We start from the raw sequence: 21,982 nt of genomic DNA, 5'->3' as shown, positions 1-21,982 counted from the left end.
GTCCCGAGAGGCGTCAACTCGATTATATTATATGAGGAGGAGGAGGTAAATTATTAAGTGATTGCTTTTTTTTTTTTTTTAAATCTAAAATTTTGTAATTAGCGGTATGTGTAAGGACAAGAATATAAACTAATTACAAGGGAAATTATTAAACAACTAAAAACCAAATAAGGAACAAAAGCATGTAAATAGAGAAGGACAAGAAGAAGCCTATAAGCAGGCAGCATGCAATGACATACATCTCCAGTAGAGTCCCGTTCAAAACATTACATTACATTACCATGATTACCATGCAAAAGACAATCAATCCCACATTCATCACCAAACAAACAAGAGAGACCAATATCATCACCCATTGATCTCACAACAAAATTAAGCAGTCAAAGGCTAAAAAAAAAAAAACATCATATCATCATCAAAATAATAAGAACTAAGTCACTCTGGCATCCATTAAGACGATTTCATTACCTCCAAAGCCAGTTCCGTCCGCTTGATCTTTAAGTTCAATTCCTCTAAGAAAAGCTCAAGTTGCCGCACCTCAAGTTTTTTCTGCTTTTCATCCATGTTCAAGTTGGAGTTGGAGTTGGACCCACGTGGTGAGTACCCCACTTTATCACTCTTTTTCTCTTCCTTCACCACCACCCTATCCAATGTTGCAAGCTCCTTCTCCCCTTCTTCCCAGCCCCACAACTTCTTTGACAATTCATACGATTTTTTCTCATGCGCCTTCCAAAACATTGGTAACTTGCCTGCTTGAGCTTTTCTCGCATTGTTCTGATACTTCTTTTTCATCCTTCTAATTTTGTCGGACAACTGAGCTTTTCTAACATTAACATGCAATGAGTTTTTGATAAAATCAAAAAAATCATTCAACTCTTCTAACCCTGTCTTCTTGTTATACTCGATCATGCCATTTAAAAGGTCAATCTCATCATCTTCACTCCATAATCTCTCAAACAATACCCTTTTTAATTCACCGGACTTCCCCTTTTCTTTTTCTTTCTCAACATTACTATCTTCGTCCTCTATTCCCCGCTTCACCCTCTTCAATCCAAGCATGCTATTTTCACCACTCAGTTGTCGTTTTAAAGGCCTAGTGACAGATTTCGCCACTCCTTCTTCCTCTTCGGTTGAGAAGTCGTCGTCTTCTTCGATTGCATATTCTTCTTGCTTCTTTGATGATTCAGATACTTGCCGTTCTCCAATTTCTTTTGATGATGATTCTTCGTCTTCGTCTTCGTCCTCGAAGGACGACCCACCATGTGCTTCCACTTGAGGTATACCATATTTTGACATTCCTGTAGAAACAGAGATTTTTCAAAGAAAACTATGGAAAGGAAGGGCGGGCAGGCGCCCCCGAGCGAAAAAGAAAAAGGAAATACATGTCAGAATCAAGAAAAAAAGAAGGAAAAAAGAAACGTACGTCTGTGCGTTAAGCAAAAATCGAAATAAAATGCGCTTGTATGCGCATGAGTGGATCAGCAATCCTAGACGTAATAAACAAGCCAACAAAAGACGAAGAACTTGAAAACTCAAAGAAGTTATGGGTATAGGGAGTGCTCTCAGATTAAAGAGGCATTCCCTCAAACAATAAAAGGGCATACATATATATATGTATATATTTTATACATTGGCTGTATGTATGAAAAGTAAAATCAGTGGATAACTTACAAATATGGGGACTGGTCTCGAACATTAAAAGATAACGCAAAGCCAGTTGCAACACAGTTGAATGATTGAAAGAGTCACTAGATAGGGTGGAGATGATAAAGCACAGAGCCATCAACATAGTCCCAGAACTCACTCTGCCTTCGCATTAAAAATCGTAGTAGAAACTAGAAAGCAACAGCCGACCAACCAAGAAATACACAAAACCAAGAAAAACGTTCTTCTGTGCAAAGACATGTATGTATATACATATATATATATAGAGAGAGAGAGAGAGAAAGAGGCATTCCCTCAAACAATAAAAGGGCATACATATATATATATGTATATATTTTACACATTGGCTGTATGTATGAAAAGTAAAATCCGTGGATAACTTGGAAATATGGGGACTGGTCTCGAACATTTCAAGATAACGCAAAGCCAGTTGCAACACAGTTGAATGATTGAAAGAGTCACTAGATAGGGTGGAGAAGATAAAGCACAGAGCCATCAACATAGTCCCAGAACCCACTCTGTCTTCGCATTAAAAATCGTAGTAGAAACTAGAAAGCAACAGCCAACCAACCAAGAAATACACAAAACCAAGAAAAACGTTCTTCTGTGCAAAGACATGTATGTATATACATATATATATATATATAGAGAGAGAGAGAGAGAGAGAGATTTTCACCGGCTGTTGGAATGGAATGGGAGACGGTTTCCGATTGTGAAAGAGAAAACGGGAGTGGAAAATAGAGGACCTGATTTCCGGCTGTTGGAATGGAATGGGAGACGGTTTCCGATTGTGAAAGAGAAAACGGGAGGGGAAAATAGAGGACCTGATTTCTGACCCCTTCTCTCTCTCTCTCTCTCTCTCTCATACTCTGTGTGTTGCTCTCTATTCGCTCGCAGACCGAAACTCTAGAAGAAGGGGGGAAAACGTCTTTCCATTACTATTCACTGCGTCTGCGCGCTCTTCCCGAAGTCCACGCAGCCACGCTTAGCCCCCATTCCATTTTCTACACATTTCTCTTTTCCCTCTCCTTTATTTCTATTTATATTAATTAATTATTATATTATAAAAATTTTATTTTATTTTATTTTATCACAAAGGTTGCTAAAATGAGTAAGCTTTTTAGGAAATGGTAACAATGATGGAACAGTAAGGGTAGGCGAGGAGAGCTTACCAGTCGTCCCATCCCTCGGAACTCACAATTCATTCAAAATAATAATCCTCATCTCATTTAATATTTTAACTTCTTAATTTAAAAAATCTCCACTTTTAAACCTTTCCAACAAACAACATTGTTACTTTTCTTCACATTATTAATTCTTCTTCTTTTAATATAACATTACCGTATTTTCAATATTTGAATCCCTGAAAAAGTAGAGAGTCCATCCTTCTAACTCTTACCCTTGTTTTCAATTATTTTAAAATATAAAATTTATTAATATAATTATTGTGGCTCTAACTAGAACAATGAACTTATAGATGAAAAATTGATTTAAAGATGACTCACGCGTGGTTTATTTGAAAATCTGAAAAATAGGTGAATCTCCCACAATGAAATGGTAGCTTGGGTGACTTCTTTAACTGATGGATAACTTACTTAGAAAAAAGATCAGTTAGAGATACATGCGTGCCCTTCCCTTTGCATGGTCAATCGCGGCCATGAGCACAGGGTAGGGCCTGCCTTGTGGCCACATAGCCCTGCAGAGGGATAGCCACCCCCAAGTGTGTCACTCGAGGGTGCAACTTTTTTTCACCCCAAGTGACCCCCACCCAAGGGAACCCAAGGTTGCTCTAGGTTGCCATGTCGCCCACTCTCATCTTTTTGATTTCCTTTTTTATTTTTGCATTACTCCAATATTTGTTAGGCATAACAATTGTTTCCTACTATTTATGTCGATTATCTCGAGAGGAAGAGTATTTTGCCTGCAACACTACTTTATTTTCAAGAGGTTGTTTTTTCCTTTAGTGAATTTTTATTTTGTACCCATCTCCTCCATCTTCACGTCTCTTGTAGTTTTCTTTTGTATACTTTATCTCGAGTGTCACTATAAAATGAGGCTTAGGCCCTTCATTTGGCCATTGCTCCAACAACTCTTCCATAAGAATTCTCTCAAAGTTTTCAAGATTTCTACAGGTGTATAGTATAAGTCCTCATGTGCTTGTGACACCCCCCGAGAGGGCCTCCTCATCCATAGGCCTTTTTGGTATCTTCACCCTCAAGTGAGCCTCAGCCATAGGTGTTGTAGTGACCAGAAAAAAATCACGACAATAGAATTTATAAAGAGGGAAAGCTGAAGTCGAGGCAGAGTGAGATTGACAGCTGGCAGGAGTCCACTGGTGGAGATAGGCGTCGGGTAGCTTGGGTCCTCGATGTACTAATCGGGGTCGTAGGCGAACCTCTGATGGCGCCTTCGGGAACTCTCGGAATTGGCCTTCTATATGCTTGGGACATATCTGTGCTCATAGACACAAGTTAGAAGGCACGCGAGAACTCCTCACCCGCATATGCCCTCCGATGCTTAAGTCAGTATCGATAGGAAAACAATTCAATAGACAAGTGAAGCATGCTATTATTGAATATAGAGTAGTTATACCTTTCTTGATGAGAGAAGGTGGATCATGATACTATTACGGGGTGTCGAGAGTGAACCTGCACGTTAATGGCAACTGGACGGGCTTAAGAGGAATCCCTCCCAGAGAGCTAGATAGCATAGGGGGCTTTCCAGGAGAATGTGGGCCTCACGGTGGGCTGCCGACGCAGGGTTTTGACCCCTAAGGGACTTGCCCAAGCGCAGCTCCAAGCTTGGTGAGAGGTGGATGGAGGTAATACTTACTTGACCAATGTTTCTTTAAGGGATACATCACATTCCATGAACACAAACATGTCATATTATATTTTATAGGCATTTCATATGCGAGATAATATAAACATTATATACAGCATCCAGCGCGATATACATTAGGAGACATAGGGGTCTGAGGGTGCATCGTAATAACATGCATGCCATTCCACCATATCATAGATCCTAGGCTTAATCATTTGGTTGCTACATTCATACATAAGCCTATATACCCTAGATAGATATGTATACATGTATATGCTCCGCCCAGCCACAATGTTGATATATGTCGCTTATATACATACACATATATATATATAATCTTTCACACAGGGAGAGAAATAGAGGGAGAAAAGGAGATGGAGAGCTGCTGGAAACGGGGCTTCCCGGAAGACCTCGGAGGAAACCTTCCCGAGAGACTTCTTGGGAAGACTCCTTGCGGAGAGGCTTCAGCTAGTGGCCTCGCGGGAAAAGAAAGCACCATTTCCAGCGGAGAGAAGGAAGTGCCCTTGCGGAGAGAGAGACGCGCTGTAACGCCCCGCTTTTCGGGTGCGTCATAACTTGGGACAATTCTAGGACAATAATTTTTTTTTTCTTTCAAACTAATACTAAATCACATCATTCCTCTCATCCATCCTAGAATTTCCAATCATTTTATCTCAAAGAGAATCATCATACACATCTATTACAGAAGCTAGAATCAAACCTGATATCTTACTTTAACATAAATCATAAATAAAATCTTTACATCATCGTTTCTCGAACTTAATCCTCAATACTAGGCTATTCATCAATGGAACAAAATCCTCAACATGACTTAAAACATAACATACGTTCTCAACTTAATATAACATACGTCCTCGATTAACATCAACCCTAAATAGGGTTTTACATCATCATTAACCATAAGGTTAAACATTATCATTCTCAAAACATTCAGATTTTAATGTAGTAGAATTTAAACACATAGGCTACATAACGTACATTCCATTCACATTCAATTCATCATGCACTTAGCTAAGTGCCATTTTATTTCAATTCAATTGTGGTTTCATACCTCATTCATCCTCGTTTTTGCTACAGTCTCCATCTGGAACGTTTGAATATTCCAGGGATAAAACCCGAGTTAGATGATGAATCATCTAAGTAAGGGTACAAAAATATTTTTGTGCATGTATGCAAAATGCAAAATATCATCATTCCTCATTTCCTTCCGTGAATCGACTGCACTTTATGCTACCCCCCATTGCTACGGCTTTCTTTCCATGCCGAGGTCAATGAGTGCAACGGTGCCGATCCGCAGTCTCGTTTGCACCTTAATGTTATCCCTCATTACTACAGCTTCCTATCCATGCCGAGGTCAATGGGTGCAGCAGTGCTAGCCTGAACTCATATGTAATGCATGATCAATAACATCATCGTCAATATATGCATATTTGATCATCAATACATGTAAATGCAATCTACATGAAGCATAGCATATCAAGTCATGTCAACATGGTAAAATCGTTCACATAAAATCGGGTTTTGGAAAAAACCATTTACGGGATAGGACCACTCACAAACCAAGTCTTTTCATAAAATTAAATCCAATTTGGGAAGTATCACTTACCTTATTCACATCTCATAATATCTTGATTTTAGTGCTAGGTTTCTAACGTATTCAAATCATATTCTCAACATACCCTGACCATTATATTTATTCAATAATATCAATATTCTATTTCACTATAAGAAATGTGATGATTAGCTACGAATTTATAAGTGACGAGTGAAATTTTGTCACTAATACTCTATCATTAATGATGAAAAATTACTTTCGTCACCAAGCACATAATCATTTAGATGTTTAGTGACGAAAGGTAAACTTTTATCACTAATGCTCTAAAATATTAGGATGATATCAAATTATTTATTTTGGCTACAACATCCATGATGCATTAATGACGAATGTTTTTGTTATTAATGGTATTAAAAAATTATGACAAATAGTTTGGTCACTAATTCTAAAACATAAATATGGATATGTTACGCCAAAATTATTAATTTATCGATGACAAAACAATTCTGTCACTAATGGTGTTAACTATTAACAACTAACTTTTTCGTCACCATTTTAAGAATTTAAACCAATGCTGAAAATACTAGTTTATTAGTGACGAAATAATTTATAGTCAATAGATAATACATTTACTAACGAAATCTTTTCTCACTTTTTTAAGAATAAAAAATGTGAACAAATTAGTTGCAAAATTAATGATTTTATAGTGACAAAACGTTTACTAATAATGGTATTTAACTATTAACAAATAATTTCATCTCTAACTTAGAGATAAAATATGCATAACGGACAACAAATAATAAACTAATTATTAATAATGAATAAACATCCCTTTGAAAATTAAAATTTTTATGGGTGCTCATTATTTACAATAATTAAAATTAAATTACAATGAAACCCATGATACATACCTACTTGATGTATGGGCATATGTAATTGTTACTAAAAATAAATTAGCATCAATGTTATTTAGAAAATATCAACTTAATAAAAATGATATAATTTAATTGTCTAATTATGTTATTTAAACACAATATTTGTATGAAAAGTTTATTTACTACAAAAATTATAAACACTTTCTCAACAAATTATCAACTGATTTAAAAAGTTTTAAACACTTATACAAAGTAAAAGTATTTATTATTTTTGAGAAATTATTAATAATTTTATAAAAAATATTTTTAATTTTCTTTACAAATATAAATTGAAATGGCATTACCAAAAAAAAATTGTCATATAATTATCTAATATGTTTTTTAATTCTTTTTTAGTGTGTTTTGAGAAGCAATCAAATCATAGTTCAAAAAACCAGATATAATTGATTTATATATTAACACAAATAAAATTTAAATTAAATTAACACAAATTAAAACTGCACATCAAAATTTTTATAAAAAAAAAATCAATTTCAAGTTTTAAAATATTTTTTGAAAAATAATTAAACTTTTATGAATTAAAAATAAAACAACCCAATAAAATGGTACACTTGACAACATAACAAAACTATAATAGTAAACTATTAAATACTCCAACAATTTCCAAATTGCCCCAATGAAATATAATTCCTAGGACTATCATACAATCATAACTAATCTCAATAACTGTGGGCAAACTCCCAAATAAATACGAAAGTTTTTCTTAACCCACTTTCATTTCAACATCATTCCATAACAAAATCCATAAGATCCTTAATTTAAAATATATAAAAAAATACAAACTACCAAACAATTATCAAGAAAACCAACAAAGACAGAGAAGTGAAACCAAAATCTTCCAACTCTTATGAACCAGAGTTGCATCACCGAGTCTGCCAAAATAGATATCATCACAATTTACTCCATCTTCCCAGCAACACCCTTGATTCCTAAACAAAATAAATAGAGATCCTCTTTTGTAATATGGGTTTAAAAAATAAAAAACAATAAAAATTTAATCAAAACTAAGAAAAAATTACTTACATACCTGTGTGAGAATTCTAGAAATGATACTCTTATCCTCTCCATAATGTATGAATAAGGAACTTAGATTCTGAACAAGCTAATACAATAAGATAAAATTGTAATAACTAGACATACAAGAAAATAATGTCGTACTCAATGGGAAACAACTGAGTGTAAGAGCAACTTGAGAAATTGCTCAATAAGCTAGTGGCGTTTGGTTTCTTATTCAATGAACTAATAATTAGTACTGGCAGCAGTGGCAATCAGGTTGTGATAGATGAGATAAATACCAAATAGGCAGTGATTCTGAATGGTCCTTGGAGATGGTCTTAACTATATGGATTGTTAAGATGTAAAATAAGTACTGCTTGTTATGGGTTAGCACTAGTACAAGGCAAAAGAAGTTGGGCGTTTGTGGCAGTGACTGTGTCAATAAAGTTGGGGTGCCAGCTTTGACAAATCACAAAGTTTGGGGGCGGGGCATGACAAAGATCAAGTGCCTGTTTGATTTTGTTCCTAATTTTCACGTATTCATTTTTAGTTTAAGTTTTCAAATTTTGTGTTTAGTTTTTGTTTTCAGTTGGAAAAAATCAAAACTGAATCTGTACTTGATTAATCAATTATTAACCTTGTTTAATTGATTAAAGAGTTACAGAGCTTCAAGTCCTCTTGATTTATTAAAATGTTTGCAAGTCTATAACATACACATGCACTATTTAAGAAACATGATTGAAAATTAACTACGATTCAAGCGTATTGGCTCAGCAAGCATCCATTGAAGTTAACTAAGCAGTATTGGCTGTGTGTGTATGTATATTCTCTCTTGTAACTCTGTAATACATATACACACACAATATATATATGCATATACATATACATATACACACAGAATATACATACAAGAATATACATACACACAGAGAATATATATACATACAGAATATATATACAAACACAGAATACATATATACACACAGAATATATATATACATATACCTTTGAGTCGGCGGAGGCGGAGGCAGATCTGGCAGCGGCGTACGCGGAGGAGGAGCCTGACCGAGGCGGAGGCAGCGGCGGTGGCGACGACCGGAGGCGGAGGCAGTGGCGGATGGGTCGACGCGGGGCCCATTCTACCGATCCTTTGTAAATATAATATATATAAATAATTATTAATATAATTATTATCTAAGAAGACTCCAGAAGCTGGGCGCATAAAGTGCATTTCCTCCTTTCCAAGATCCCTTCCATCCTCTTATTCCTCCCTTCCGTATGTCCGTCCCATTAAGCCACCATCACTAAAATGATGGGAAAGTGTCAGCACAGGAAGATGAAGAAGAGGAGGTACTCTCACAAAACCTCTCACCGCGCGAAGTTTCTCACCAAAGATATCCTTTTCTATTGCTTTCTTGCATTTTCTATTCAACATTTTATTTATTTTACGTTAATTCTATTTGAGATTGTCATTGGTGATTTCCGTGACTATGGGTTAGGGTTGGTCACGTGACGATGATGTGTATGAGGAGCTTCAGAAGCCAGACGAGGAGAGGAAGCCCTTGCCCCTTGATGAAGATCTTCCTGGAATGGGTCAATTCTACGACTTTCACTGTGAGTAAATTATCTAAAAATAATTTTTTATTTTTTTTGTATTGCAAAATAAATTAGCTAGTTCACTATTTAGCAAAATAAAGAAAAAAATAGGCTAGTTCACTAATTTTCTTCTTTTTTTTTCGTTTACTAAATGCTAGTTAATAGCTTTTTTATATGAGATTTACATTTTTTACGAGCTTTCAATTTTTTCCTCTTATTTCCTTTTTTGATAATAATTATATTAATTGGTATTTAACCCTTTTTTCACATAGACGGCATTCTTCAAAATTTTTCCGCTTAAATATATTTTGTAATCATATATTACCGGCGCCTCAATCCGATCTATCTTCCATTGAAGATTTTACTCTCCCAGAGTTTGCTAGGGTTCTATTATAGCGTCGCCTCTCAGTTTCTTCTTGGTACGTTTATCTATTTCAAATATTGTTTACTATTTTAATCGATGATTGAAAAATCAATTTCATTTTTTTTTCTTTGTTGATGGTTGGATGATATTTTCTTATTTGTGTTCATCCTTTCTTTGATAGATTTCAGATATGGTGGGTTCTAGATCATTTGATCGCAAATATTTTTTTTATTTTTCTTTTCTTCTTATTCATGATTCTTTAATTTTTTTAACAGTGTATTTTTTCAATTTTAGAGCTACAGGCTATGTTGATTCTTGCAACGTTGGTTCTTGCAGATGGTTTTTAATTTATAATAATAATTATCGTCAAAAGAAGAATACAGTAAAAGCAGTACAGATGGATCTAATTTTAGCCCTTATGTCTTCTTCTTTCTTGCCAGTTCAATTTGAAGCAAATTGCAAATTAAAATTTGGGGATAATTGTTCTCCCTAAATATTATATTATTTAGAAATAAAATAAAATATATTTGTTATATATAATATATTATATATTTATTGTGTTCTGCCAAGCTTCTGCAAATATATAATATATATTATATGTTTGTTGCAACGCTTGCAGATGTATAATATATATATATATTTTATTATATTATTATTAATATAATTATTATAAGGAGAAGGTAGTAAAAGCACTGCCTTCTTTTTGAAAATGTAATTTTAGCCTCCATGTGTTCAATTTGAAGTTGTAATTTTGGAAGGTATAAGAGGGGATAGACTGCTGCAGCAGGCGCATCGCGCCAGCAAAGGGAAAATTAAAAAACTATATAAATTATGTGACATGTATTAAAATATAATAACTTGTATAGCACATATTATTGTATAAATGTTAAATGCTCAATGTTTTATTCTTTTTAAATTGATTGCAGGTTATAGCAACAATGGCACCAGGGGGACGCAATCTAAGGCAAAAAAAAAATACAAGGCACAAATATCCAATTACCAACTATCACAACTAGTAAAAATTGCCAACAAGAATCTATTTCAAATGTACAAAATATTGAGAAAGGTAAACAATTGTTATTCTTAAATTACTCATTTTAATTTATTATATGTTATATGTTATTGTTAAAATATTCTATTGTCATTAGGTGGGCGTGTTCTTCGCCAAAAGACTATAAATAGAACATCAATACAATCCAATTATGATAGAATAGATGATCCAATGAACAAGAATTCACTCTTCCTACTACTAATTGTTTAGAAAATGGTAAACTCTACTTTTATACATGAGTTTATTTATTTTATTTTTGTGTATTTAATTGTTTTATGATTAAGTTATTTATATGTTATACTTAATTGTTATAATATATTATTGCCACTAGATGGACATGTTCTTTGCCAAGAAACTATACATGGGACAACAATGCAATCCAATTCTAATGGAGTAGAGGGATCCAATGCACACGAGTCCATCATTTCTACTAAGAAATCTTGTGAGAATGGTAAATTCCACTTTTGTATAACAACTTCAATATCTTAGTTTTATGTACTTAATTGATTTATGGTAAACATACAACTTTAGGTTTGTTGAAAATCTAGTTAAAATGATTGTATGATTCTAGTTGGTTGAAAATTTAGTTATGGATGATTTCAATTATGGAAAGTGACCAATAAAACTTACAACTATACATTGGATAAATTTCTTCTATGTTTTCAACTTCATACAATTAATAAGTTTTAAGAGACTAGGAGTACGTATCTTATATAAAGATCTATTATTATTATTATTATTTTTGCATTTATAATTGTTTTGTTTGTTTTATGATAGAAGAAAATTTTCTTATTCAAATATATACTTTATGAGTGTCTTAGAGGAGTGTCTAACACTATCATTATTGATGTCTAATTATTATTATTAAGTTTTAAATTATTTTTGTCTTGTTTCTGTAGATTCTATTTCAAAAAAACAAGTTCGTGGAAAAACAAGAGGAATTGGTCTTCAAAAAATTGTAAAATCATCGGGGAAGATGGTTATTAATATTGCCACAGGTAAAGGAAGGCCAATTGTTGTTGAACAGTCATGCAAATTATCAAATGAGTTGGGTGTAATTGCTAGGAACTTTATGACATGTCCGATCAAATGGAAGGAAGTTACAGAAGAAGAAAAACATGATGCTTTTACTAAATGTGCGGTAAGATTATACTTTTTTTAAAAAAAAAAATTCTTATTTTTTTTATTCTTTGATTATCTTGACTTTTAACTTGAATATTTTTTGTTTTGTTGTTGTTTGTGTTGAATTAATTAATTAAAGGAGAGATTTGAAATCAATTTGGAAGATGATTATGTTAAAGATAGCTGTGAGGATTTATTGAAAAATAAGAGTAGGCAATGGCATTACCACCTCAAATGAAAGTATTTTGAAGCACAAAATGAGGAGGCACTACAAGAAACAAGATTTTTAGTGGAGACCAAGACCGTCACTAAAAGTTTTAGTGGCTGCTAAGTTGGTCGTCACAAGCTGTTATTAAAAAGTCTGTCATAAATAGTATTAGTGACAATTATTGGCTGGTTGTCACTAAAAATACCATTTAGTGGCGGCCGGATATGACGGTCACAAAATTTTTTTTAGTGACAACCACTGTCCTCCGTCATTAATGTCATTTTTTGTGACGGTCATGGCCGTCACAAATAATGACTATTCAGTGACGACCACCGTTGTCACAAGTAATGAATTTTTTGTGACGGCTTTATTGGTTGTCACAAATGGTAAGATTTTAGTGACAGTGTTGGCCGCCACAAAATGAATGTTTTTTAGTGACCACATTATATTGGTTGTCACAAAAAGTGTTTAATAGATACTTTTAATGAGAGTCATGGCTACCACAAAAAAAGACATTTTTAGTAGCCACTTTTTGTTGGCCGTCACAAAAAGTGATTTTTATAAAATTTTCTCACAACCCACTGCTTGTTTTTCTATATTTTAAACCCTATTAATGTAATACATTGTATCCAAAATAAGCACAATTCTAATCATCAAGAAACTTCAGAAAACAACTCTAGTCAATTAATAATTGATTAGCACTTTACATTTACATTGTCATAAAAAAAAGATATCTAGCAATTTACAATCATATTGTTATCAAAAAAGAAATCTAGTGCCTTGAACACTAAAGATATCTAGCAATTTACAATCTCTTCCCATTACTTCAGAAAAAATTTCATTTTCATCAATAGCTTGAGAAGGTTCTTCATCAGCTCTTTGGGTTACTAAAGATTGAATTTTGTCTTGAAATTTGATAATAAATAAAATAGATATGTTACAACATAATACTAAAATATATATCACAATAACAATATAAACTGTTTAAAATAAAATTTACCACTATTTCTTTTGATGTGGAATCAACCATTGACCTGTCTTTTTTCTTGTATGTCACCTTGAACATTTCCCATGCAAACGGTTCGTGTCCTAATATTTCAGCCTATATTAAATAGACAAGTTAATCAACTAAAAAAAAAAAAAAATTGTTAATGAGAAAGATGTATAAATGATTTAAATTATACCTGTTCAGCTCTAACTCGAGCAAAACTTCTAGTGCATGTAGTTTTAATCATTGTTTGCTTTGACCGATTAGACTTATTACGAGCACAAGAAACCTATATGTAAGACCAAATACAATAATCATGTTTTAAATAATTAAAGTGACTTGTGCATAAAAAAAGTAAAGGGTATAGAATACCTGAAACTCATGTGAGCTCAACCAACACTACAAGGGAAATGAGAAAGGTGACAATATTAGATTAACAAAGAAATTATTTCACATTTCATATTGAACCTCTATTTAAATTAACAAACATCAATAATAAAGTCAGTCTAATTTCTTGTAGTCATCCATAATAACAAGACAATAAAGAAAATGTTTTATTGTCTATCCACAACCAGAATGTGTTTACTATTATTTTATAATAGTAAACACATACCATATCTACTTGCTACAGAATAAAAACAGGACCATTAGGAGAAAACATCATTTTCCATTTCCAAAATTTTAGCGAAAAGATTAAGAACCAATGTTAAAAAAGAGTAATTGGGGGTCAAAATATCAAAAAACAAGCAATTTCAGTTTCAAAGTACCAAGGACATACCATATCTACTTGTTGCAGAACACCACTCTTATGAACCAGAAAGCAACTTACGGAACCGTTCCACTCTGGTTTGGCGAATCTTTGAGACCTTCCCTGGGTCATTGCTTGGAGTTTTGTGATGCAGAGTTCTCCTTTGGCTCTTAGCGCGGAGCAGGAAATCTTCAGTGTCCAAGACATAAGAGACCTGAATACATACCAAGCCAGCCATATTCAGCATAAGAATAGATTATTCATGTATAGAGAATGAAATCAAAATGAAAGTACATTCCATTATTATAGCTACTTGACAGATGTTGAACTTCAGAAGCATACCTTGGAAGACATGCAAGATATCTTGCACTGAAGACCATTTACAATTTCCAGCCCCTTCATGGCTCGGAGTGTAGCGGACAACTCGTCTCCTCCATACTTGTGCTTGTTTCTAGCAAAACAAGTAGGCATTCAATAACATAAGAAAGCAAGTATGATAAGAGATTTAACACCTTTCTCCGCATGTACCTTTTCAAGAAAATCCCTTTCTCCTTTTCCTTGGGAGCAATTGACAAGAAGTCATTATGCAGATAAGCCAAAAAATTAGGGTCCATTAAAACTGCAGCTACTTTAGGCTTATCATGAGCATGGTCCATAAGCTGCAAGGACAAACGTGCGGGTGCAGAGGACTGCAAGGAAAATCAAACCCGCTTGTATATTAGGGCAGATTAAAAACTAAAAAGAAAACAAAAGGATGGGACTTAGAAGGCTCCTGCAGCTCCTGCAGTTTGAGAGCCTAGGGGGGGGGTCAGATGAGAAAAGCCTTAGCCCCATGTGTTGGTTAATCTGTTTCTATAGTAAGGTTGTTATCTGAAAACTTGGGGCAATTTAGTATCCCTAACTCATTCAATTGTTGTTTGAGAATAGAATTGACAAACAAACCTAGCATACAGATCAGTTGTACTTGTCTCATTTGAACGCCTCCACTTCCTCTCAACAGATGAAGAATTAACCTTTGCTAACTGCATTCTCTTATATAGTGGCTGTGAAGTTCAGAGAAAAGGAAAGAAAGAAAAGAGTAGTTTGAGGAACAATCTGTAGAACACCTAAAAAGATCAACCACATAGTAAAATATATTTCAAGTCAAACTAAGCTTACTTGATGAAGCCTAAAAAGCACATAGAAGTTATCACTTCCATAAAAAACACGAGAATCCTTCTCCTTTTCAGGCTGGTAAAATTAGGAGATATCCATAACCAGAATGTGTTTACTATCATAAACTGAAAGACCCGTGGGTTGTTTCTTGGTAAGCCATCCCTTTATCTCTACCTCTTAGCAAAAGAGGCATGAATTGCACATTATGTTTTGCATACAACAATGAGTCCGTTTAATCCCTAATAATTAGGGATAGATAGATGAATTCCTTTTCCATTCAATTTCTAGGGCTGTACTTCATTTGAATAATAGGCCATCATCTATTTGTTTATTTGTTTTATCATCTTCGAAATTTTAGTCTAAATACCAATGCAAATTGTTTGCATTTTAAACTTGAAAATGGCAATGAATTTGAGTGTCAGGGAGATCGGATATAACCCAAATCCGAATTCCATAGCCAGGCATAGTCGACATATATACTTGAGACACAGATAGAATTTACAAGAGAGTTTGCTGCTAACTCAATTAATTGCACTGAATGTTGAAGTTGAAGCATATATATATAATATATAATATATAATATTAATATAATAATACAACCACCCAAATCCCAACTCTCTGAAACCATGAAGATATGGCAGCACAACAATTATGTACAAGGAAATGGCATTTCTTTGCTTACTACTGATGTTAAATAATATGTACAACAATTATGTACAAGCATAATCCACCTATAAATTTTCCTTTTCGATTGATGGAAGGTCAACAATTATGTACAAGCATCCAACAATAACTAATCCACCTGCTCCCTCCCTCATTTGTAATGTCATACACAGAAGTAGAATACAATGAATTATATAGTGTTATACACAGAAGTAGACATATGTTAATCCACTTGCTCCCTCCCTCATTTGTAATGTTACATCCTTGTGTCCTAATTTAGACTAGAGGCTCTGCAGATCAACAACTACTGAACAGACCTTTATGCAAAAATCATGGTCTAGCAAATGAATTGAGTTGTTTTCTGTTGAACGCATAAGTTTGTTAGGGGTTTAATAGTGTTAGTGTTGATTTTTTTCTTTTGTTGATTTTATGGTTGATGAAAAAAGAAAGTAGTACATTTAAGGTTGATTTTGGGTTTCCTTTTCGTGTTACATTTACCATGCCTCAAATTTCAGAAATAAAATCTAAAATAATATGACAGATTTCAATTTCAGAAATTTTATAATCGTAACAAGACTTCAAAAATCAAATCTAAAATAATATGACAGATTTCAATTTCAGAAATTTTAAAATCGTAACAAGACTTCAAAAATCAAATCTAAAAGAACAAACACATTCCATGCCCCAAATTTCAGAAATTCTCAAGAGAACAAGTATCTTTAGCCAGAGGGTATCCATGAATTATAATCTAATAAATTTTAAACTTACAACAAAATCACCACCATTGGATATAACTAAAATGTGTTAAGATAGATGTGCTTATCAATATAAACTAAAACATCCAAATCCCTTTCTAAAAGGTTCTCATAGCTTTTGAAATGTATCATTTACAAATTACAAACTAAACTGAACATAACCAACGACATCAACATCATGAATTGGGGATGTTGAGGATATCAGATTCAGAAAAATATCAAACACTCCTGCTAATCCACTAGAAATTAGAAAACCACAAAAATCAAAAGCCCTATTACTCATTAGTCAGAGTGAAAAGACGAAGGAGACGCCAAGGGAAGGGAACCTCGGTCTCCATCCTGCATCCACTTCACTGCTCCCACTAAATAAATTCTAATTCACAAATCATTTTCATATAACAATCCGATACCAATAATGTTAACAAATAACTATTAGGTAAAATAATGCTGGACAAATAAAAAACAAAATTTGTTCAACAAACACACTTATAATAAAAAACAAAATCTGTACAAACTTCTTGGGAAAAAAAGAAGAAGATAAGAGAATAGATTAATTTAATAAGTTGTTGGTTCTCTAAGCACCAAATACAGAATCTGTTCTCTACTGTAACAAAATCAGAGATAGACTTGCTGGAGCTAGAGGCTGCAATGGAGATGGAGACGGAGACGGTGTTGAGGTAGCTGATGTGACGGCGGTGTTGAGGTAGCGGATGCGGCGGCAGCAGCGACAATGTTGAGGCAACAAGGAGGAGACGGAGAAGGAGATGGAGGCAAGATGTTGTGGCGAAGGAGACGGAGGCGATCGAGAATGAATGAGGCGAAAGAGAAGGAGATAGAGGGATATGGAGATGGAGGGAAATGGAGGCGGGAGAGAGGGAGACAGATGGAGATGGAGGGAAATGGAGGCGGGAGAGAAGGAGACAGATGGAGATGGAGGGAAATGGAGGCGGGAGAGATAAGGGAGAGATTTATATTTTACTCAAAAAAGTCAATTGTACCAAAAATCATATAAAGTGTACGCAAGGGGTTTTTTTCCCATTCAACCAATTCAGACCAAAAGTCATTATTCATATCAAATAGGTGAAAATGAAAAATATCAATAGAGAAATTAAAAAAAAAAATAATTATTATTTAATGAAATCTTAAATAATTGGCTGTTCAGTCTCTCAAAACGGAATCTTAAGTGCATGTTCAGTCTCTCACTTTTTTAGGCAGTCATTAAATTAATTAATTAAGATAGTTAAAGATAGTTGGCTGTCATTAATTAATTAATGTCACTGCCCATAACGTTTTTAGGCAGCCATTAAATTAATTGGCCATCGTCTCGTCGCTTAATAACAAAAGAGCAGAAAATAATTACATTTGTTACGCATATATATATATATATATATTAGATTCTGCTAATTATTTAATGAAACGTATGATGTATTAATTAAGTCCCCATATTTCCCTAATTAGATTGATTGTGCTTAGGTCAAAAGCTTTTAGTGGCCGCCGTGTTCGGTTATCATAAATAATTCACCTTTAGTGGCTACCACATTATGCCATCACAAATAGTCATCTTTTAGTGGCCACAAACCCCGGCCCTCACAAATAAGCATAATGACTCAAAACACTTTTCCCAAACTTTTAGTGGCGGCCACATCTAGTCATCATAGATAATATACTTTTAGTGACCGCCGATTGTGGCCGTCACAAATAATGAACCTTTAGTGGCCGCCATTGGCGCCCGTCACAAATAAGCTTGTTTGAGTAGGTTCCATCCCCAAACTTTTAGTGGCCGCCATGTTCAACTGTCACAAATAGTTCACCTTTAGTGGCAGCCACCTGTGGCCGTCACTAATAATATACTTTTGGTGGCCGCCAGTACCAACCCTCACAATAAGCTCGCTTGCATACGACCAGCTACACATAATTCACTTTTAGTAACCGCCACATATGGCCGTCACAAATAATGAAGCTTTAATGGCCGCTATTGGCGGCCGTCACAAATAAGCTTGTTTCAGCTCCAAGCTTTTAGTGACTACCATGTTCGACCATCACAAATACTTCACCTTTAGTGGCCGCCACCTGTGCCCGTCACTAATAATGTATTTTTGGTTTCCCATGATCCATTTTTAGTGACAAACAATTTATGGTTGCCACTAATAGTTGTATTTGTGACAAATATTATTTGGCCGTCACTAAAAGTGGCCACTAAAAATTACTTTTCTTGTAGTGAGGCAAGGCTAAAGCTTCTACAAGAATCTGGTTTGAATGCACAAAATTATCAACGCCTATCTGAAATGTGGATGGATCCTAAGCATAAGGTATAAATTAAGTAAAATCAATTTATGCATTGTTCAATTTGTCTAATTACATTTATATTTATTTTATTGTATACAATTATTTCATGATTGGTGTGTAATTTGCTAGGTAAAAGTTGAGTTGAATAATTAAATTTGAAAATTTGTTTAATAATATTATATTAATTTAATAGTATATTTGTATCTCTTGATAATAATACATAAGATTTTTTTTTTGGTATTGTAGGAACGTTGTGAGATTAACAAAAACAATCGATCAAAGTTGAAGTACAACCATGTAATGGGCTCAAAAGCTTTTGTAGTAGCTCGATCTGAAATTGTAAGTCATTTCAATTTGTTACTTTTTGTTTTATTATTATGTATGAATATTATATCTTGTTTAATTGTTAAGACATGCAAATATGATAGGCTAAGAAAATGAATAATGGTGTGGAACCTGATAGAATTGAATTCTATAAGCACACCCATTACAGTGACGGAAAGGGATGATCATCAGTGGATGCAGAGACTAATTATGTAAGAATGTTTTTATTTTATTAGTAGTAATTTTTTTTAGAAATTATTTATTTCTTAAATATATGTGTTCTTTTGTTTATAGGATAAAATGAAAGAGTTACAATATAAAGTTATTTTAGAAGGTGAAAGACAATTGACAATTGATGAGATTGTGGATGAGATGCTGGGGAAAAAATCTGGTTATGTGAAAGGCTTAGGTTATGGTCCAAAACCTATTGCAAATGCTTCAAAGTCTGCACATAGAAGAGCAATAGAGCTTGAAGAAGCTCTTAAAAGGACACGTGATGAGGTAGCTAATTCTCAACGTGAGTTATTGGATCGACTAAATATTGCTGAAACATTAGTGGATACTCAACAAGCACAAATTGGAGATTTAAATTCTCAATTGGCATCTGTTTTAGCGACACAGCAACAATTGATTGAAAGTTTAACTGCTTTAGGATTTATATCAATTACTAATGATTTAAGGTATTTTGATTTACTTTGTTTCTTTAATTCAATTTATTGTTATTACAAGAAAAAAATAGTTAAAATATAACTTGATTTTGTGATTACTTTGTTTGATGTAGCAATAATAAGAGTTAATTTGATTTTAGTAGGTATATATTTCTACCTTTACTATTTAATATATTTTTTTATGTGTCTATACTTGAGTTATTAATTTTAAATAATTTAATTCATTTATATTTTATTACAGATTAATTAGATGATTGACACTAAGAGATAGAGGGATCGACAAGCATCAAGATGGTAGGGGGATCGACAAGCATCAAGATGGTAGAGGGATGGATAAGCATTAGTTTTTGTGGAAATTGACTTGTTTATTTTTTTTAGGGTTTTTAGTATTTTTGTAACTTTAAGGAGGATTCATTTGAGTATTTGATTGGTATTAAATTTTATATTTAATGAATGGTATATTTTTTTAACTTTTTATGTGAACCAAAGTAGTAATAATATTTTATGTTTAATTGATAATTTTGTAATTCAGTTATATTATTGCAAAAGATGTTAATTTTATTGTTTTATCTTATAGTGTTTTTTAAAAGAAAAATTATAATTTAATTTAGTGATAGTAATATTATATTTTCAAAAATAGATTTAGTTATGTGGTTATAAAATTTTTATTTTAATTTATAAGAATTAGTTACAAAATTATCATAATTATAATAATTATAAAAAAGATTATTATCATAAAAATAAAAAATATAATAGTGACGAAAATAGCCATAAATATTTAAAATAAATAAATTTTATAATAAGATATAATGTAAATTGTGACAAAATGATGTGTCATAGTAAATAAAGTAATTAGGGACAAAATTTTTTGTCAAAAAACATCATGTAAATAGTGACGATGGATTTCGTTGTAAAATATACGGTAATTTTATGACAAAAATTTTTGTAACAAAATAAAAGTAGTTAGTGACAAAAGGATTTCGTCTTTAACATAAAAATTAATAGTAACGAATTAATTTTGTCATTAAATATAAAGTATTTTGTGACAAAAATTTGTCACCAAAGTAAACAAAATCCTCACTTTAGTGACAAAAGTAAAATACATATAGTTACAAAATAAATTGTAGCTAATTAGAATTTCGTCACCAAATAGCCTCACTTGAAGTCTCTTATTTGGTTCTTTAGTGACAAAATATGATTTTTACTGACGATATATCAACTATTTTATGACAAAATATTTTGTCGCTATTGGTTCACATTTGATGACGAAAATAATTTTCGTTGCCTTTTCTTAATATTTGGTGACGAAATCATTATTCGTCACTCAATATCTTTAGTGACGAAAGATCGACGAAATATTTTTCGTCCCTAAACATTTTTAGTGATAAAAATCTGATATTAGGTGACAACAAATTTTGTAACTAAACATCAAATTTCTTGTAGTGTGTGTTGATCAGATCTTGCGAAGGTGCATTCCAGAACATGAGTAACATAGTGTAATAAACTTCTGTCACACCCTTGCCTGTGGAGGTCATTTCTCCACCTGGAAAACTATAGCAAAAATCCTACAAAGTGGATTTTACTGGCCTACTATGTTTAGGGATGTACACCAATTTTGTTTGTCATGTGATAGATGTCAGAGGTTAGGAAGTCTGACCAGAAAGAGCATGATGCCTTTGCAACCCATTCTGATTCTTGAAATTTTTGATTGCTGGGGAATGGATTTTATGGGCCCTTTTGCTAACTCATTTGGACATGAATTTATCTTGCTGGCTGTAGACTATGTCTCCAAGTGGGTTGAGGCAATCCTAACAAGGACAAACGATCACAGGATTGTAGTGAAATTCTTGAAGGAAAACATTTTCAGTAGGTTTGGTATGCCTCGAGCCATCATAAGTGATGGGGGGTCTCATTTTTGTAACAAACCTATGGAAGATCTAATGAAAAAGTATGGGGTAGTTCATAAAATCTCAATGCCATACCACCCTCAAACCAATAGCTAGGCAAAATTGGCAAATAGGGAGATCAAGCGCATTTTAGAGAAAACTGTCAATTCCAA

General features: G+C 33.3%; 3 protein-coding genes and 1 long non-coding RNA gene across 5 annotated transcripts; 1 reads left to right on the top strand and 3 right to left on the bottom strand.

Annotated features, from left to right (window-relative positions):
* Positions 1–204: 204 nt before the first annotated feature.
* Positions 205–2,642, bottom strand: LOC127811852 (probable transcription factor At1g11510). 2 transcript variants are annotated; one of them, XM_052352038.1, is made up of 2 exons: positions 2,342–2,642; positions 205–1,298 (listed from the first exon to the last, which is right to left on the bottom strand). In XM_052352038.1, exons 1-2 carry the CDS (start codon positions 2,529–2,531, stop codon positions 451–453), a joined length of 1,038 nt encoding a protein of 345 aa, XP_052207998.1. In that variant the 5' UTR covers positions 2,532–2,642; the 3' UTR covers positions 205–450. The 2 variants fall into 2 exon arrangements, with proteins under 2 accessions (XP_052207998.1, XP_052207999.1); XM_052352039.1 differs by having other exon boundaries at positions 205–1,327; positions 2,342–2,456.
* Positions 2,643–7,687: 5,045 nt separating this feature from the next.
* LOC127811885 (uncharacterized) lies at positions 7,688–9,086 on the bottom strand. Its single transcript, XR_008025796.1, has 3 exons — positions 9,001–9,086; positions 8,027–8,092; positions 7,688–7,928 (listed from the first exon to the last, which is right to left on the bottom strand). It is a non-coding gene; the product is annotated as an uncharacterized LOC127811885 (long non-coding RNA).
* A 38-nt stretch (positions 9,087–9,124) lies between these two features.
* Positions 9,125–11,188, top strand: LOC127811884 (uncharacterized). The gene is made up of 4 exons (XM_052352081.1): positions 9,125–9,389; positions 9,505–9,609; positions 10,882–11,021; positions 11,104–11,188. The coding sequence occupies exons 1-4, from the start codon at positions 9,305–9,307 to the stop codon at positions 11,131–11,133; spliced, it is 360 nt and encodes a 119-aa protein (XP_052208041.1). The 5' UTR covers positions 9,125–9,304; the 3' UTR covers positions 11,134–11,188.
* Positions 11,189–13,122: 1,934 nt separating this feature from the next.
* Positions 13,123–17,590, bottom strand: LOC127811913 (uncharacterized). The gene is made up of 7 exons (XM_052352110.1): positions 15,015–17,590; positions 14,601–14,761; positions 14,415–14,523; positions 14,103–14,286; positions 13,697–13,723; positions 13,521–13,613; positions 13,123–13,438 (listed from the first exon to the last, which is right to left on the bottom strand). Exons 3-7 carry the CDS (start codon positions 14,450–14,452, stop codon positions 13,274–13,276), a joined length of 507 nt encoding a protein of 168 aa, XP_052208070.1. The 5' UTR covers positions 14,453–14,523; positions 14,601–14,761; positions 15,015–17,590; the 3' UTR covers positions 13,123–13,273.
* Positions 17,591–21,982: the final 4,392 nt, after the last annotated feature.

Source organism: Diospyros lotus, chromosome 10, assembly GCF_014633365.1.
Source record: "Diospyros lotus cultivar Yz01 chromosome 10, ASM1463336v1, whole genome shotgun sequence".
Taxonomy (NCBI): Eukaryota; Viridiplantae; Streptophyta; class Magnoliopsida; order Ericales; family Ebenaceae; genus Diospyros; species Diospyros lotus.
The sequence above is the reverse complement of the archived record's forward strand: the minus strand, read 5'-3'. Positions and strand labels throughout refer to the sequence as shown.

Excerpts from the sequence above, each read along its gene's own strand:
- LOC127811852 (XM_052352038.1), bottom strand. The coding sequence starts at position 2,531 with ATGAGAGAGAGAGAGAGAGAGAGAGAAGGGGTCAGAAATCAGGTCCTC. Across the intron at positions 1,299-2,341 it reads CCATTCCATTCCAACAGCCG|GAATGTCAAAATATGGTATA; the intron begins GTGAAAATCTCT and ends CTGTTTCTACAG.
- LOC127811884 (XM_052352081.1), top strand. The coding sequence starts at position 9,305 with ATGATGGGAAAGTGTCAGCACAGGAAGATGAAGAAGAGGAGGTACTCT. Across the intron at positions 9,390-9,504 it reads CGCGAAGTTTCTCACCAAAG|GTGACGATGATGTGTATGAG; the intron begins ATATCCTTTTCT and ends AGGGTTGGTCAC. Across the intron at positions 9,610-10,881 it reads TCAATTCTACGACTTTCACT|GTTATAGCAACAATGGCACC; the intron begins GTGAGTAAATTA and ends AATTGATTGCAG.
- LOC127811913 (XM_052352110.1), bottom strand. The coding sequence starts at position 14,452 with ATGGTCTTCAGTGCAAGATATCTTGCATGTCTTCCAAG. Across the intron at positions 14,287-14,414 it reads TATCTTGCATGTCTTCCAAG|GTCTCTTATGTCTTGGACAC; the intron begins GTATGCTTCTGA and ends GTATGTATTCAG. Across the intron at positions 13,614-13,696 it reads TGAGCTCACATGAGTTTCAG|GTTTCTTGTGCTCGTAATAA; the intron begins GTATTCTATACC and ends TCTTACATATAG.